The sequence below is a fragment of the Rissa tridactyla genome, chromosome 2, assembly GCF_028500815.1.
Source record: "Rissa tridactyla isolate bRisTri1 chromosome 2, bRisTri1.patW.cur.20221130, whole genome shotgun sequence".
NCBI lineage: Eukaryota > Metazoa > Chordata > Aves > Charadriiformes > Laridae > Rissa > Rissa tridactyla.
Window position 1 is genome coordinate 72,869,351 of NC_071467.1, and position 15,567 is coordinate 72,884,917.

Here is a 15,567-nt window from a genome sequence, read left to right on the forward strand (position 1 = left end):
TGGAACCAGCAGCCTCTGCTTTTCCCTGCTCTATCCTCTCCTCTGCTCCCGCCAGCCCCTGCCAGGAGCTGGGGCAGCCGCAGCAGCCCTTGCAGCTTGCACCGCGAGGAATGACCCGACTGTAAGAAACCTTGCATCCCTCCCAACCCCTTTTTTTCCATGGAAAATAATTTGACTTTTGGCATTTATTTTTGTTTGAAGTAACGTAGGGAAAGCATACTTGGATGATAACTGCACGCAAATACTTCCTGTCAAGCAAGACAAGAGAAACCCCACTGAAGCAGTGCAGGAGGCAGCATGATCTCCCTACTTTTTTTCTTCTTTTCTCCTTTCTCTGCTTTCCAGTGTATCAAACAGAAGCCACAGCACACCAGAACAGCACTTCTGTTTTAGCCACCTCCTTTCGACCCCACAACATCCCTGCCAAGTCCCTCGGAGGGCAGCTGCAGGCTTCCTTCTCCCCTGCACAGGTCTCAGTCTTGTCCTAAATTTTTTCCTACCAGCGATCCTTGCCCCCTCCCCTGTGTTGTTAACATTTCCTATTGCTTACTTTTAAAAGCTACCTGCTTTTAAACCTTCCAGGTTCCATTGCCTAGTATCTGCAACTAATCCAAGTGTCTTGCTGCAGGGGTTAAAAACCATCCGAAGTTTGGCATTTTGTGAGTAAATTAAAATTAGGGGGAGAAAAGGGACAGTTAGTAGTGCACTCCGTGGAACCGGCCAGCTTTCAGATGCATGGGGAAATCTATTTATGGAGATAAGAAAGAAGATGAACATTTTTAATAAGATTACATTTTTTATTCACTAACAGAGAAGGTAATAGTGCTGGTGCAACCCCTCCTTGCCATACTGGTAAGGAAACGTCTAGGAACAATACTGAGTGTAACTGCAGAAATGTGGGGGTCTGCTTCAGTATTAGGTACATCAGTTCTGGTACAACTCCAGCAAAAAACCCCAACTTAAAATATGTTTTTTTTTTTTTTTAAAGCAAGTGCTTTTAATCATGGGATACTAAACAGTCAGTGGCCCTGCATAATCTTATATATTTTTATACAACTATGAATACTTTTATTTATCTAGAATTCTATTTTTTTGGTTATTATTTCACTTGTGTCTGCTTTCTTTTGCCATTTATGACTTCAGTCCTTCAACAAAAAGCCACAAGTTTTGCAATAACTATACCATTTTTTTTCTGGTCTTTCTAACTCCTTTCTGGTGAAGCAGCCTGTTTTCTTTATGGGTTTTTTTCATGAACTAAGGCTGAGGAAATTCTCATATGATGTGCATCTCAGGGGAAGGGGCATCTCTGTTTATCTACAGGATGGAAATTGTTTAGCCTTTGTGGTTTCTGAAAGATGTTTGTAGACAAAATGGAGCTCAAAATACAGCCTAATCCACAGTGAAATATTAGTTCTCCTTTCCTGTCAGCTTTCCTAAACCAAGATTTCGCCTTGTCTGTGAACGTTCCCTTGAAGAGGGCAGCTTGGATGGCTTCCACGTCCTAACTCTTTGATTTGTGGCAGCTAAGATCAAGTGGGAATAGAGCTTGTTACAGTAATCCATCAGTGGTATAACACATGCAGGAACATCCCAAGGAGGGAGACCTTGGGCGTCACGGGGAAGGTTAAGGCTATAATTTCTCATAATGTGATTTTGTCTGGCCTTTTCAGAATTTCGTCCGCTTTGGGCAGGGCCACTAGATCAGCAAACCACAGACTGAAAGACTGTGCTCAATTTTGTATGCTCTTAGACCTAAAAATTTTTTAAAAGTGACAGCATTGGGTTACGCTATCTTCCACTTTCTAAAACTGAAAAAGGGAAGATTCACTTGAGAGCACGGTGTACATGCTGTTGTGGATTTTGGAAAACAAAGACTCTTCTCTCTTATGAACATTTTCATTTTAGTGGTTAACTTGGTCCCAATCAAAAAAAAAAAAAGTGAAATAACTTCTTAACAAAAAGAGGGCAATGAGAAACAAATATACCTAAATGTTAAGAGATGAAGAAACACTCAAAGAAAAAAAAAAAAAAGAAAACCCCAACCTTCCAAACATGAGAAACTAACCTCCGTGAAGGCAATAAAACAGAACCTAAACATAGGCTGTACAAGAGGAAAATTAGGAGAACAGAGATGGAATCCAAAGAGCAAATATGTAAGGATATAAAACAAAAGTCACAAATTCCTTTATGGTATCCAAAAAAAAAAAAAAAGAAAATATGTAGGAGGTCCTGGATCACTGTGGATGAAAGAAACTGAGGAAGATGAAAATTATGGAAGGGAAGCAAGATGACTTCTTCTCATCCAACTTCACCACAGAGGATGTTCAGGAGAAACCTATTCTGGTACTTGCTTTTATTTTTCTGTATTTTATTTTTTAACAGACGTGAACTAATAGCAAGGTTCGAATACTTGCTAGCAGAAACAAATGTGTTGAAGGAAGATGACAGCTTACAAAGAGGTAAATAAGCAGAAGGCAAGAATTCTGACAGCAATTAAAATAAAGAAATTAAGCCACTGGCGAAAATGAGCATGCTTTCACTAAACTTAGTAACTTAAAGAATCAGAGAATAGCAAAAGTTTCACCTAACTTTACAAAAGCAGCAAAGTTGATTCAGGAGACTACAGAGCTCCAAGCTTTACTACTGTACCTTGTAACCTGGCCGAAAAGATGTAGAACAGGAAAATAAATACATCAAAATAATCATTAGATTCTGAATACGTTCACAAAATAGTGAACAGGTAAGAGCAAGTAAAGAAAATCAGACTTCCAAAATCTTTACAAGAGCCTCATGAGGACCACCTATGAAGTGTGAAGTTAAGAGAGCAAAAGAAAAGAAGGAATATATATTGATTCTCATTTGATGACAGGGTTAGCAGCAGGTGTCTCACGGTTTGTCCTTTGAATTTGAAAATTATCTAGAAACAAGGAAGCATACTGAGAGGGTAAAATCTACAGATGGCAAGAAATTATTCAGATTAGTCCTCATTTAAGATTATTAGGGATTTGAGAGATAAGCAGAAAATCTGCTTCAGCAGATGATGGTCATTACTGTAGATCACAATGAAGTGCACATTGCAGGCAGTATTGGACTCCTTTGGGCTTTGGGCTGAGTTCCAAATTGCCCGATCAGCTCAGGGGACTGCCTGGATGTCCTTGTGAACTGCCTAAAGACAACAGCTGTCAAAAGCATAGCAACAATCAAAAGCCATGAAAAAAACCTCAGGACATCTAACACAAGACAGCACAAGCAGAATGGATAAACATAGTAAGCACGTAACATTTATAAAGAGAGGCTGGAATACTGTGTTTGCTATTGTTTAACCCGTTCTAAAAGGTAAGATGGAGAAAAAGTGTGGAAATGGTCCCAAAAAAAGGATGTAGAAGGATTATTTGACACTTAGACAAGGATCTGAGCAGCCTGGTTTAAGTTAGTCTTGCTCTGAAAAGGATGATGGACCAGATGACCTTCAGAGGTCCTTTGCAATCTAAGTTATTCTATGAAATAGAGAGATAAAAAAAAGTTTCAACTGTTCGATATATTCAGACAGTAAATCTTAAAGTTGGCAAATTCAACAGCGGATAAAATTAGATTATGAATTCATTGTCACAAGAACTGTACTAGGAGCCAAAGTAAGATTTGATTTTTGCAGTTTTTTCTTAAAATTGTATTTTACAGGGTTTCCCCCTCTCCCCCCAAAATATGCAAACAAGGTGGCTTTTGGAAAAGACATCCTTCCTCCATTTCATGCATATAATGAGTATTGTGACTCATGAAATAAAATTTTTCTAGGAGAGATCTTCCTTCTCCTTCGAAGCTTCTTGTGCTCTCCTCTCAAGCAGCTGGTATTGGCCACTGTCTGAATCAAGACACTGGATTAGACGGATACTAATATTATCTGCTGTAATTATTTCCATTTTCACAAGAGACATGACTCCAAACCAGAATTTTAATGTTTGTTATCTCCTGATGATATTCCGTCATGTTTACTCCATTAATCAAGTAATACACTGTTTTTAAGGGTCACCCATGAAATCTCACCCTCTGAGAGCTCCAAGAGTGAGGTTACAGTTTCTATCATGCTTGCTAGCAGCAGTAATAAATAACCTTCACACCAAATTGAGCCACTGACCAGACCTATGCATCAGCCAAGGGAGAACCACTTTTTAAAAAGAGGTGCTGCCACAAGTTTCCTTTATTTCTATTTAACTTTCCCAACTCCTAGTCATCAAAGCTATTGTCAGGAGGACAGAAAAGGAGTTATACAAAATATTTCAAGGACATTTTCATTCTGGAAACAATTTTATTACAAAAAAAAAGTTAATTTCTTCCATTGCCCTTAAAATACAATTAGAGAAGCCTTAAAAAGAGACTCCCCCAAACCACAGAATGTATTTGAAGACAGCGGTGCAATGAAGTTTTAACCTGAAAATATTTCCTAATAGTTATATACATTAATAATGTATGTAATGTTAAATGGCTGTCATGATGTGGCTGCCTATTAGTGCACTGATGAGGAAACCACCTGACAGATAAGAGATACAGCTCAGAAGAGAGAGTACTGGCATCTTTGAAATTCAATGGGAATGACACAACGGATCCACATTCATAAAAAGAGTTGTGACCAGGGAGGAACAAAATCAAAGAATAAAATAAAACCTTAAATATTTAACTTCAAAGAGGATTTTAAAAAACATATATCTATTTACCCACTTGACATACCTTGGCTGACCTAGTGATGGCCCCGATCTCTGAATAAAGATCAGTGCTGTCTGGGAACTTTTCCACCACCATAGTGCAGACGTGGTGCAGGAGGGATTGCTTATGCACCGTGTCCTTGACTTCTGGAACCTTCTCGAGGTAGCTCAACTCAAAAGCTTTGGCCTGTAAGGGGGGAAAAAAGGCAAGAAATTAAAAATTAAAATATTTACTCCTTCCCATGCAGATTAGTAGAGAAAAATGACTACCAAGTAGGGGCAGAGGGGAAAGAAGAATAATAATCCCACAGCAGAAGAAACTTATTGCTTTTATTTATATTTAACTTGCTGAAGAGTAGGCTTAAAATCACTCCATGTGCAGTGAAATGACTCATGACACAGTTCTCACAATTTGAATGGGGAGCATCAACACTAAACTCAAGGGAGCTGCACAGGAAGGGCATCTAGCTCTACATCTCCTTCAGGTTACGCTGAAAGACGCAAAGAGCACCCCCTGACACACAATAAAAAGTATATTCTGTTTTCTAAAATATTTTTCTGCTACAAAATAAAGACTGGGTTGGAACTGTCATAATGATTTTGATTTTTGAAGGAAAAAGCTGCAGAGGAAATGCTGGGACATCAGGCTTACGTTGGTTCCATTCAGAAAGTTCCCAATGGCTAGTAGAGTAGAAAGGATAAATCCCAAAGTTTTATTGTGCTCCAGTTGATCCATTCCTTCCTTCAGGTCTAAAAGTGGTTCTGCAACTTCCTGCCATGAGAACAGAAACAAGAAAGTGAAGGCTGCGGTTGGCTATGGCCGCTTCTAGTTTTTAAGTCTATGGTTTAGATCAATTACTGCAAAAAGTTCCTGAACTGGCGTCTTGCAGAGTGTAAACTGGCCATGTGTGCTGGCCTTCCTCCACATTCCAGCTAATAAATCACGTGCAAGGACAGCAAAGAAATACATAAAATACTTTCCTAATGTTGCTTCTTTATGTATGCATTTGCCTTACTCTTCCTGGGGATTATTCTGTGATTCCAAATAGGAGAGAGTATCAGAGAAGGGGCTGCTGCGTTTGACGTAGATGCATGAACATCCCCCTGCCCCTACTGACAAAAAAGCTCCTTATAGCTATTTTTTCTAATCTTTGAAAGCCAAACAAAAAAAGTTAGAAACGCTGGCTGACTTGACATTTATAGCCTGACTCTAAAGCTTTCTTCAAATGATGACCACCTCTGAGTTTTAGATATGGCTTTGTGCTTGTGTGACTTTAAAATTGAAAAAAAAAACAACCAGCCCACCCCACTGTAAACATCAAGCTTTACAAGTGTTCTCATTTTAATCTTGTAACTTAATGCATCTTCCATCCACACGCGTTATCTGAGTATAGGTATGTAAACTGATAAGCCCCGAACACATAAATTCTGTTCCATTACCTCGGGAAGTGAACTATGCCAGAGAGTTCAAAGGAAGAGAGCAAGGGTAATTGAGTTGACGGACCTTATTTCTGTGTCTTTGTGTGAGGCCCAGGGTTATTTATTTTGTATGCGCAATAACAGTTCACATTGTTTCTATCTCCAAATGTCACCCTCGGCTTCCATGAGCAGATTCTTTTCCCAAATTATTACAGTCTTTATGAGCCAAGAAGGAAAAATTAAGTTATTTTAGACCAAGAGGCAAAATAACTGAGAACTTCACTTTCTCGGGGAAATACAACGGGTCATTCAATAACTGTACTGATATTTCATTATAAATAAGAGCACAAAGATGAAGGAAACATACACTTCTAGTCACTGCAGAAAATTTCATTTCTTGAAAAGAAAAAAATATGGCAAATTCGAGACAAATTAAGAGATGATGAGAGTTGTGAGCAAAGTAATTTATACATCAGAGGAGAGGTCCTAAATAATCCAAGACTTTATCAAGTTAAACTAAAATCAACAAACTGCTGCACAGAATTCTTTGAATTCCTTTACAAGTCAGGGTTGATTTAGTTTGGTTGGTTGCATTATGGGGATGAATCTGCTGTAAACACAGGCTTTTGAACTATTTCATTTGCATCAATTTGCACCTGTCTAGAAGTCATTCCTAAAAGGTTAATTTAAAATATTCTGAAGGTGGATAAAGAGGCAGCATATAAGGCTTACCAGCAGACCATACCGTAGCCCTTCATTTAGCCATTTACATGCAAGTTGTCCAAGCTTAGACTATCTTGCATATAGCACGCATTTATAATGACTCCTTATTTTTTATTTTATTGTAGCATTAAACATTTATTTCTCTAGTACACTGTCTCCAGGGAGACCAGAGTTCTTTCTGCTCAGAAGAGAAACTGATGCAAGCCCCTTTCTTTACCAGTTCTACTTTTCTCATTTCTACACCTGCTTATCTTCATTTATGATCTTTAAAGTTGTCAGCAATAAGGATATATTTGCCCACAGTGACCTTAAGAAAAAAAAATAGCCGACTTCGGAAAACTAAAGATTCTACTTCTCTTTCTAAGACCTTTAAACTCCCTTTGAGATAATGAGATTTGACAGCATCTGCATCATAAATAGTTCAGTACAAAGAATTAGCAGCAACACAGTGCAGTTTTTCAGAGCAGTCAAAAGTCTGAAAATGAAGATTTAAAGTTGAAACTCTACCTCTTTTGCCTATGCCTTTAAAATATGATACCAAAAGAAAGGTGAGAAAAATTATCGTTCCACTGATCACCTTCAGTAGGCTTACAGTACCGTAGATATATGTTAACATTTCAAAACAGTACACACATTATCAAACAGATTATTTGGAAAGGGTTTTCCTTTGTCATTTTTGCATGCATATATTTGCATATCTAAAACAAGACATTGATGCATGCTTCACAGTTTACAGCGAAAGCTGTAATTGTACAGTAAGTGCCTGTAAAGAGCAAAGAATAAGTATTCATCCATCCGGTTCAGCCCCTCACAGTGTGAGGCTGCTCCCTATCAATGTACCCCGACTTGCTTTAGTTAATTAAATTCAGCCCAAGAAAGATGACTCATTTCATTATGCCTGAAAAGCTTTTCTACAAACATGAATAATATCTCATGTAACCTTTTTCTTGAACAATTGCATGCCGTTTTTCTTTCAGGTTGTCAGAGGTGGAGCTAAGACTTGCTTAGGCAAATCTCTGTTCTGGGCTGATTACCAAACGAGCCTCATGAATGAGAACCCCAGCCTTATGTCAACAACTCGCGTATTTCACACTGTTTATATTGTGGACCATCTAAAACTTCCACCATCATGGAAAGTTTTGAAATAGTAAGGTTCATTCATTTCTTACATAAAGTATAGGTGACTTGATAAATAACATGAGTGAATTCTGAACTGCTATTAATTTTCCTAATTTAAAGAAAAAATATTAATAAAATCAAGCAAATGCTGGACAAAAAAATGGACAAGAACTGTGGAGGTGAGTGATTTGGCACTGAATTTCCAGGAAGGGTTTGTCCATTTGCAGATGGATCTTCTACAAAAACAGTTTCAAGAACAGAACATTAGCAGGTTATGGGACTCTTACTATCATAATCAGTAATGCAAACTACTCTATTTTTTAATTGGATATGCTCACGGTATCTTATCTCAGTTTAAATAAGGCCTGTGTTTATTGTTTACCTGGAATTTAAACTCTGACTTCAACCTTGTTATTGGAGAGACCCAACTGCTCGCTAATTCTCATACCCCTGATGTCTGATCCCGTATCTTCCTCTTCACCCAGGTAAGACCCAAGCTGCCTGTCAAATCTGTGCTTGTCTGCTAGGCTGCTTATCACATGCTGCTCTTACTTTATCATAGTTATCACCTTCCAACAGGGATAAAAACCTTGGTCCTATCCTCACTCCAGCTATGGCTTCTTTCAATAATCTACGTATTTCAGCCATTTTATACTAGCATCAATTCTACATGGATTTTATCTAGCAGTTCATTAACTCTGTGGCATAAACATTATAGGATGGAGCAACAGGAAAACTATCAAAATTTCTTTAGCATTTAGCAGTGCTTCAAGTGTTACTTTTGGTTGAGAGGAAGCTAGAAATTCTAGGTATAGACATAGATTAACAGCTACAGAAAACTCAGCTCAGATGAAAGGAACAATTTAGCCTCGTGGTAACTTCAAAGCAGAAGAAATAGCTGTACCAGAGTTAAAAAAAAAACTAGCAAAAAAGTATTCAGGTCAGATACAAGTATTTTATGTTGTACAAGTCAGAAATGTAAATGTCTAAGAGTAAAATATCACAATTAAAAAATCCTGAATATTAGTGTGATCGCATTTCCTAAAAGTTGAGAAAATTGAGCGGAGGTTGAGTAATGTTGACAGTATCATCTGCAAATCAATCCACTGTTGCATAACTTGTTAAATAACCATGGCTAGGTAAACGTAAGGCATTTTTCAGAAGCGTGTCCCACTTCTCAGAATCTTTATCACACAAAAGCTATACTGATTTTTTAAATATATACATATGCGCACAGACATGCATATAAAATTAATGTTTATATAGGAGAGAGCTGCTTCAAGAGCAATGCATGGGGGTATGCACCAGAAGTGCACAGCCAGAAGGCAGCTCCTGCGCCGAGATTCCTTAAAAAGCTTGTAAAAGTCAGCAAGTAGATGAAATTGCCTGCACAGTTTCATTCTGTTTCACCTATGTGTGGAAATTATACACTGTCATTTTGAAATTTTTGCCTGTGATTCATCATTCATGACAGACAACCCAATTATAGTATTCTCTGACTAAACGCCATCCGTGAAGAAGGTGGCAACAGCTGTCTGTGACTGAACTGAGAAGTGCACCCCTGAAGGATGCCTTATCTTCTGTTTGCAACTTTGAAAGAGAGATATAAACAGAAATAACTTTAATGGATGTTGTTTTTCTTAGTTCAAATCGATTTGAGATCAATGCTCTCATTTTATGATGTAAAGCTGAACACTGTTGTCCTCATTCAATCTTTATGCAAATAAAAATTCTTACTGCTCTGAAGTAAGAATTTCCTGAATAACAACATCTGGAAAAGATGTGGTAAGGATTTAGCCCTCTTCTTTGTTCCAATATCATTACTGCCTAATTAAAGGAAGGAAGACATAATCTCTAATTTTCTTTTATAAAAGGAACAGATTATGAAGGATCATTTTAGCTGTTTCCTAGTTGGCCACTGAAACAAAAGTGACCCATTTACCATTTCCTCAAAATATAAGCTCATATAATAACAAGGTCAGGGAAAGACTAAGCAAAGCCTCGGAAGAGTCTCCACCCCTGCCTCCCTGCTTTCCCCTCACCTTTTCCACTATCTCGTAGTCCATCTTGAAAGCCCAGAGCTGGAGCCTGGCGGAGAGTTCGCTGATGGAGGAGAGGGTGAGAAGGAACTGCTCGGCGCTGCCCAGGGGGACATCGGGGTTCGCCAGCTGTGCCTCCTGGATCTTTTGCTTCTCCTCTTCTGTCGGGATCATGGTCAGGATTTTCTGTGAAGGGAGACAAAAAGCAGGTGTCAGTGGCGGGGCCGAGAGATGTGCGAGAGCTGGTCGTTGGGTGACTTCACAGCAGCAACAGCAGAAGTCCTCAAGTCCCTGACTAGTAAATTAGGACAACACTGTAGGAACCAAGGAATAACGCACTGCATAAGAAAACAAAACAAGGCCTGCTACCTCAAACATCTGCAGTTTGTTGAAAAGCACATCTGTATTAAAATCCTTTTTTTTTAAAAAATTTTGCACTCAGTAGATGTGGTTAATCATGGGATGAAACACTGAAGGAGACGCAGGGAGACTGGTTAGGACTGCTCTCCTCAGCTTTCACATGTTTAAGTCAAAACTTGCCACCTTTCTGCAAATTACATGTGGAAGTGAGGGCAGAAGGAGTGTAATTTTGTGGCCTGTGATTTACAGCAGGTCAGACTAGGTATTAACATCCCTTTTAGCCTCAATGAATCTTCCAGCACACTTGTAGGCATACAGAAATAACTTGAGGGCTCCTGTCCCTTGCTGTTCTCATTATTTATTATTTTTTGTTCAGTCTGTTTTGTTTTTTATGAAATACAACGAGTGTAGCTTATTAGGTCACTCCCAAAAATTTCACCTGAAGCAAGGACAACTTCCCGAGGAACGTGCATTGAATTTAAAGTTGAATTATGCATTGCATAACATTATGGCCTTTTTCTCTTTTCATCTGAAAAATCTAAACTATTGATGAAAAAGGATCTCATTATTTTCAGTTTCTGCTGCCAGTATGGCTCAAAAAATTTAAATTTTCCCTTTAATTCTTGGATTTTACATGTTTATTTACATGTGGCAGCTTTCCTTCTCAAAGTGTTGCACTCTAAGGTACTGCTTCTTAATTAGTTTTTAACACAATAAATGCATTTTAAAATGAAAAAGAAAATCAAAACAACATAAAGATAAGTTGAGGTCTTTACCCTGCTGATCAATGCTTCATTAAAACAAAGCAGTAGATTTTCAGCACAATTTATGTTTATTCACCTGAGGAATGACATGTTTTTGCTCTGGTCTTCTATGACGATAGAGGCTGTTTTGGAGGGGAGGAGAGAATAATAAAAATTCAGCCCAAAAGCTATCAGACCTGCCAATCCAAACTACAGCCTTGCTCCAGCACTGGACATAACCAATTCATCAAAGTAGCACAACTGTTCCCTTCTAGTACCAATAGTTCACCTGGCTCCTTGTACAGCACTGGAGCTAAGCGTGGAGAGCAAGGGACTTCTCCTGGTCAATCAAGTGAAGAACAAGAGTTAGGCAAGCAAAGAATGTTCAATTTGTCAAACTGGAACTTATTTCATTTCAGCCGCAGCATCTGTAGTGCTGTCCATCTTCTTATGACGGCTTCCATAAACATAAATAAAGAAACAATTCTTTCTGTTAATGTTGGCTCTGCCTTTCAGTTAAAAAAAAAAAAAAAAAAAAGAAAAAAGCCTCCTTGCTTGGACATTACAAGCTTCTACCTTAATAACCTTAATAAATTAATATCCTAAGGAAAAAAAGAAAAGGAGGAAAATCCCTCAATACAGTCTGGTGCTTTTCCTTCCCCTGTCAATGACTGACTGGAAAATATTCTGATGTACACCTGTTCTGATTGATAGCATTTGTACATTAATTGATTTTGAGATGTGCTATCCATCCATCCATCCATCCATCCATCCATCCATCCACAAATGCTGAAATCTGTAACTTAGGTCATACCTAACATCAAACCAGATTTATAAATAGCTGCTTCAGGGCATTTCTCAGTGCTTAACCAATATATGTCTAAAAAGTTCATAAAAAAGAGACTGAGTCTGAAACTCATAAGAAGAGGTGTTTCACAGAGTGTCCTTTGAAGAAACCAGGCCTCCTAGTGCCTACTTCTCTCTTCAACAACAACAACAAGAAGCCAACACCCCCTCAGCTGAGCCAGGGTAGCTTGTAAATAGGATCATATGAACACCCATACATGGAGAGTTTAGCAGTAGCCATGTGATGGATGTAAAAACGCTTCTGGTGCATTTTTGAAGGCTAACACTTCAGCAGTATTCTCAATTGCCTCCTACAAATAACTAGGACTTTTGGCAGCTACCCAGGGATCCCACAAGTATTTTGTGGTGGTGCAAGGCCTTCACTCCAGAGATTTTGCACTGCTTTCGGGCATTTTAAAGAGAGCTATGAAACAGTAAGCTTTATTTCCAAAGGGACTCTCCTCCTCCTCGAGCTTTATGTAAACACCACAAGCCAGATGGAGCTGACAAAAAGCATTCCTGTCCAAGTACTGCACGGCTGCTGTGCTGCGTTCCGTAGCATGTGAAATAGAGAATGCCAAGTGAAAGAGCCTTTACTTGTGGTGCCAGCTGCCGAGGATCACCCCTACTGCTGAAAGCCCTGCCTCGATGGGACCAGAGCTGCTGGCAGGTCTCACACCATCCAGGGTACAACTGCCCCCCATAACAATGACCTACCCACTGGCACTTCTAATCTGCTTGGGCAACTAATTCTGCTCCTGCTGGTCATCATCCTTGGTGTGCCCCCAGACAAGTGGTGAAATGCTCCTATTCTTGATTTCCACTCTATGACTAATTTAAGCCATTTGGTCAGCACTGGAAACTGATGAGTACACCGTCTGCCAGTTTGTTATTATTATTATTTGAACTTTTATTATTTTTTTAAACATCACTGACAGTAAAAGTAGCATAAAAACACAGCAGGGCAGAAGGTTAATGGCACTTGATATGACCATTAAATCACAAATAGCTTTGAATCTAATCATTAGTTCATACTGCTCTCCCCAATACAGCATTCTTCAGGTCAATTGAAGAAGAACTGGTTACCAACAAATCCTATGCTCATACCTTCTAATATATGTGATACATGTCTTTCACCTCCAAGCATTTTCCTGCAACTGTTTGGGCCAGAGACTAACCTTCTGAGGAAAACCAGTGCACAAATCTTTTCACAGAGAAAAAGAAGTAATTTTTTGGAGATCCTGTTCACGTGAGAGAACGGATCTCAATTATTCTGCTCCTGGACTGCTGGACCCAGCCATTTGCTTGAACTTTCAGCGAAGAGATCAAAATGCTTATTTCCTGAACTCGACCATCCTGACATATGATGTCAAAAAATTTCTAAAAGGAAAGCCTTACAAGGCTCACAGGGCAAAACGTATAAACCCCATACGCCCGAGGGTTACAAGCCTCAGTGTGGGATGCAAGGAAGCACCTAACCGGAGATAGCCCGAAGCCTCTGCAGAAATTAGGTGCTCTAAGTTATCTCTTTCAAGAGATAATGAGGCTTCTCAGTGATGATGAGGTTGCAGGGATGCCTTGGCTTTCATATTTGGTTTCAGCTGATTTTACCAGGCTAACAGGAGTCTGAAAAAAATTAGTAAACTAAATATACTGTTGTTGTTGGGTCCAAACCTTTCTGTGGCTCCAGGCGCACAAATTCGTAAGCTGCATAACCAAATACACATTAGTGGGTATTTCATTGGGTATTTGACAGACCTCGACAGACAATTCAGCTCCAAAAAGGCTCTCACACTTCAGTTTCCAGACAGGTATTAATGAGACACATCAATGGTTTGTATTACCTGCAGAAACTCTTAGCGAACTATATAAGCATATGAAGGTCAGGACTCCCCTGTAAGTGAGGCCTCCTGCGCTCATTTTACTTCATCTCTTCCAAAAATGATCCAATTCTGAGAAGGGACTACATCTAAAATGCCTGACAGCCATCCCTGTAAATAGGGAGGTCACAGCCGTTGCCTCGGTCAGACCATTCCACTTCCTCAGCTCTCTACTGAAATACATGAACGTGCCATTGCTGGTCACAGACACTGTAGAATAACATTTTGGTTCGCTCCAAGGAGTGAAAGTGTAGCTTTTTTCTTTAAATAAAGTCTGAAACTCGTTAGGGCAGCGATACACTGACTGTGCGTGTAGGGCCAGCGAGGCACCACTGAGTCCATTCTCTCTTCTGTCTAGACTTGTGAAAAGAGAGTGTTCTTTCAGGTCATGAAAGCTAGCATAATTTGAAACATCTCATCACACTTTTACAAAGCTAAACAAACCAGAAACTGCAAATGCCAACGTACTGCAGCAACTATCAGAACAAAAACTTAAATACCTTGATCGTTTCCAAAAATTCAAATTCTGTTTTTTGTTTATACATGTCTCCATGTGCCTTTTTAACATCAGGCTCTCATTTCTTACCCTTTTTTACATCTCAGAGCTACCTAGCCACATATGGACTTCAAAGTACTTAACAAACATGGGTATGAAGGGCCTAGCACACCTGGAGAGCTTTTTCATTTCAAATAGTTTTACTAAAAGCTATACCTACCAATACAATCAATATTGTGTAGCCTCACGAAGCTGTACTGTAAAGCACAAAGCAACCCGCCTTAATTTTCTCACAGCATTACACTAATTTTTCTCCGCTAAATTAATCATACTCTTTGGTATAATTTGACTTCGATTCACGTTCCCTTACTGAGTAGCACTTTACAGAGGGACCTACTCATTTCCTTTACTGAAGACAAGCAGCAAGGACTCTATTCTTGCAGTTGCCCACCATACACTTCAATAAAATTAGGTGTCAGGACTTTAAGCTCGCCTCTTTTGCTTAGCTCACAGAAAGCCCTCATCCATGCTAAGCAGGCAGTTCTTTATCCTGCAGCAAGCTCCAAGTTGTTTGAACACAATGAATGCCAAGCTTTCAAAGAAAGGAAAACACAACCACTTTTGGCAAATGTAAAGTGGCAAAAATTTTTTAGTTGGATTGAGGCATGCTTGCAGACACACATTGTGCCTGCTCTGCATACCAAATGGACTACATCTGCCTTTCTAGCACCATGCCCCATTTTCTGCCCTTTTTCACTGCTCAGGAGTACCTAATCACTTCAAACATGACCTCAAAATACGCAACATACTTAGGTATGGATTACTAACAAGAGTTAAATGATACAAGCAAAGCAGTATTCAGCAGAACGTAGGACAGTAGCGGGGGGGTTACTGGGCCACGATGAACTTGATATTGATGATGAGTCGGGCTACCACAAACTTCTAGCCTGCCATTGCATCACTGCCTTGTTGCTAGCACTACTTTAGTCCACCATCCTCAAAGGTATCGCTAAGATGAGTTTTGAGATAGCATTTAATCTGAACTTATCCACCAAGGTGCAGAACTAAAGCCACACACACACTAACATGGCAGTGACGATGCTCCTCAGCAAAGGGCATAGCACAGAGCTCATAGCCAAGGCAAGGATGGCTCAGGTGACTTTCTACCCTGTTGGAGCCCTGCTCCGTGTTGGATCCACTAAAAACTGAAAATGATCCCAAATTACAGCTTCTCTGAAATTTTAG

At 39.3% G+C, this 15,567-nt stretch overlaps 1 protein-coding gene across 14 annotated transcripts in view; it reads right to left on the reverse strand.

The window, feature by feature from the left end:
* The window catches only part of FHOD3 (formin homology 2 domain containing 3), a 403,988-nt gene that overhangs the window by 40,575 nt on the left and 347,846 nt on the right, over positions 1–15,567 (reverse strand). For all 14 annotated transcript variants that reach the window (XM_054190223.1, XM_054190222.1, XM_054190220.1 and 11 more), the window contains 3 exons: positions 10,001–10,183; positions 5,350–5,469; positions 4,723–4,884 (listed from right to left, as the gene is read on the reverse strand). In XM_054190223.1, coding sequence (XP_054046198.1) covers positions 4,723–4,884; positions 5,350–5,469; positions 10,001–10,183 — 465 coding nt within the window. The remainder of the gene's footprint in view (positions 1–4,722; positions 4,885–5,349; positions 5,470–10,000; positions 10,184–15,567) is intronic.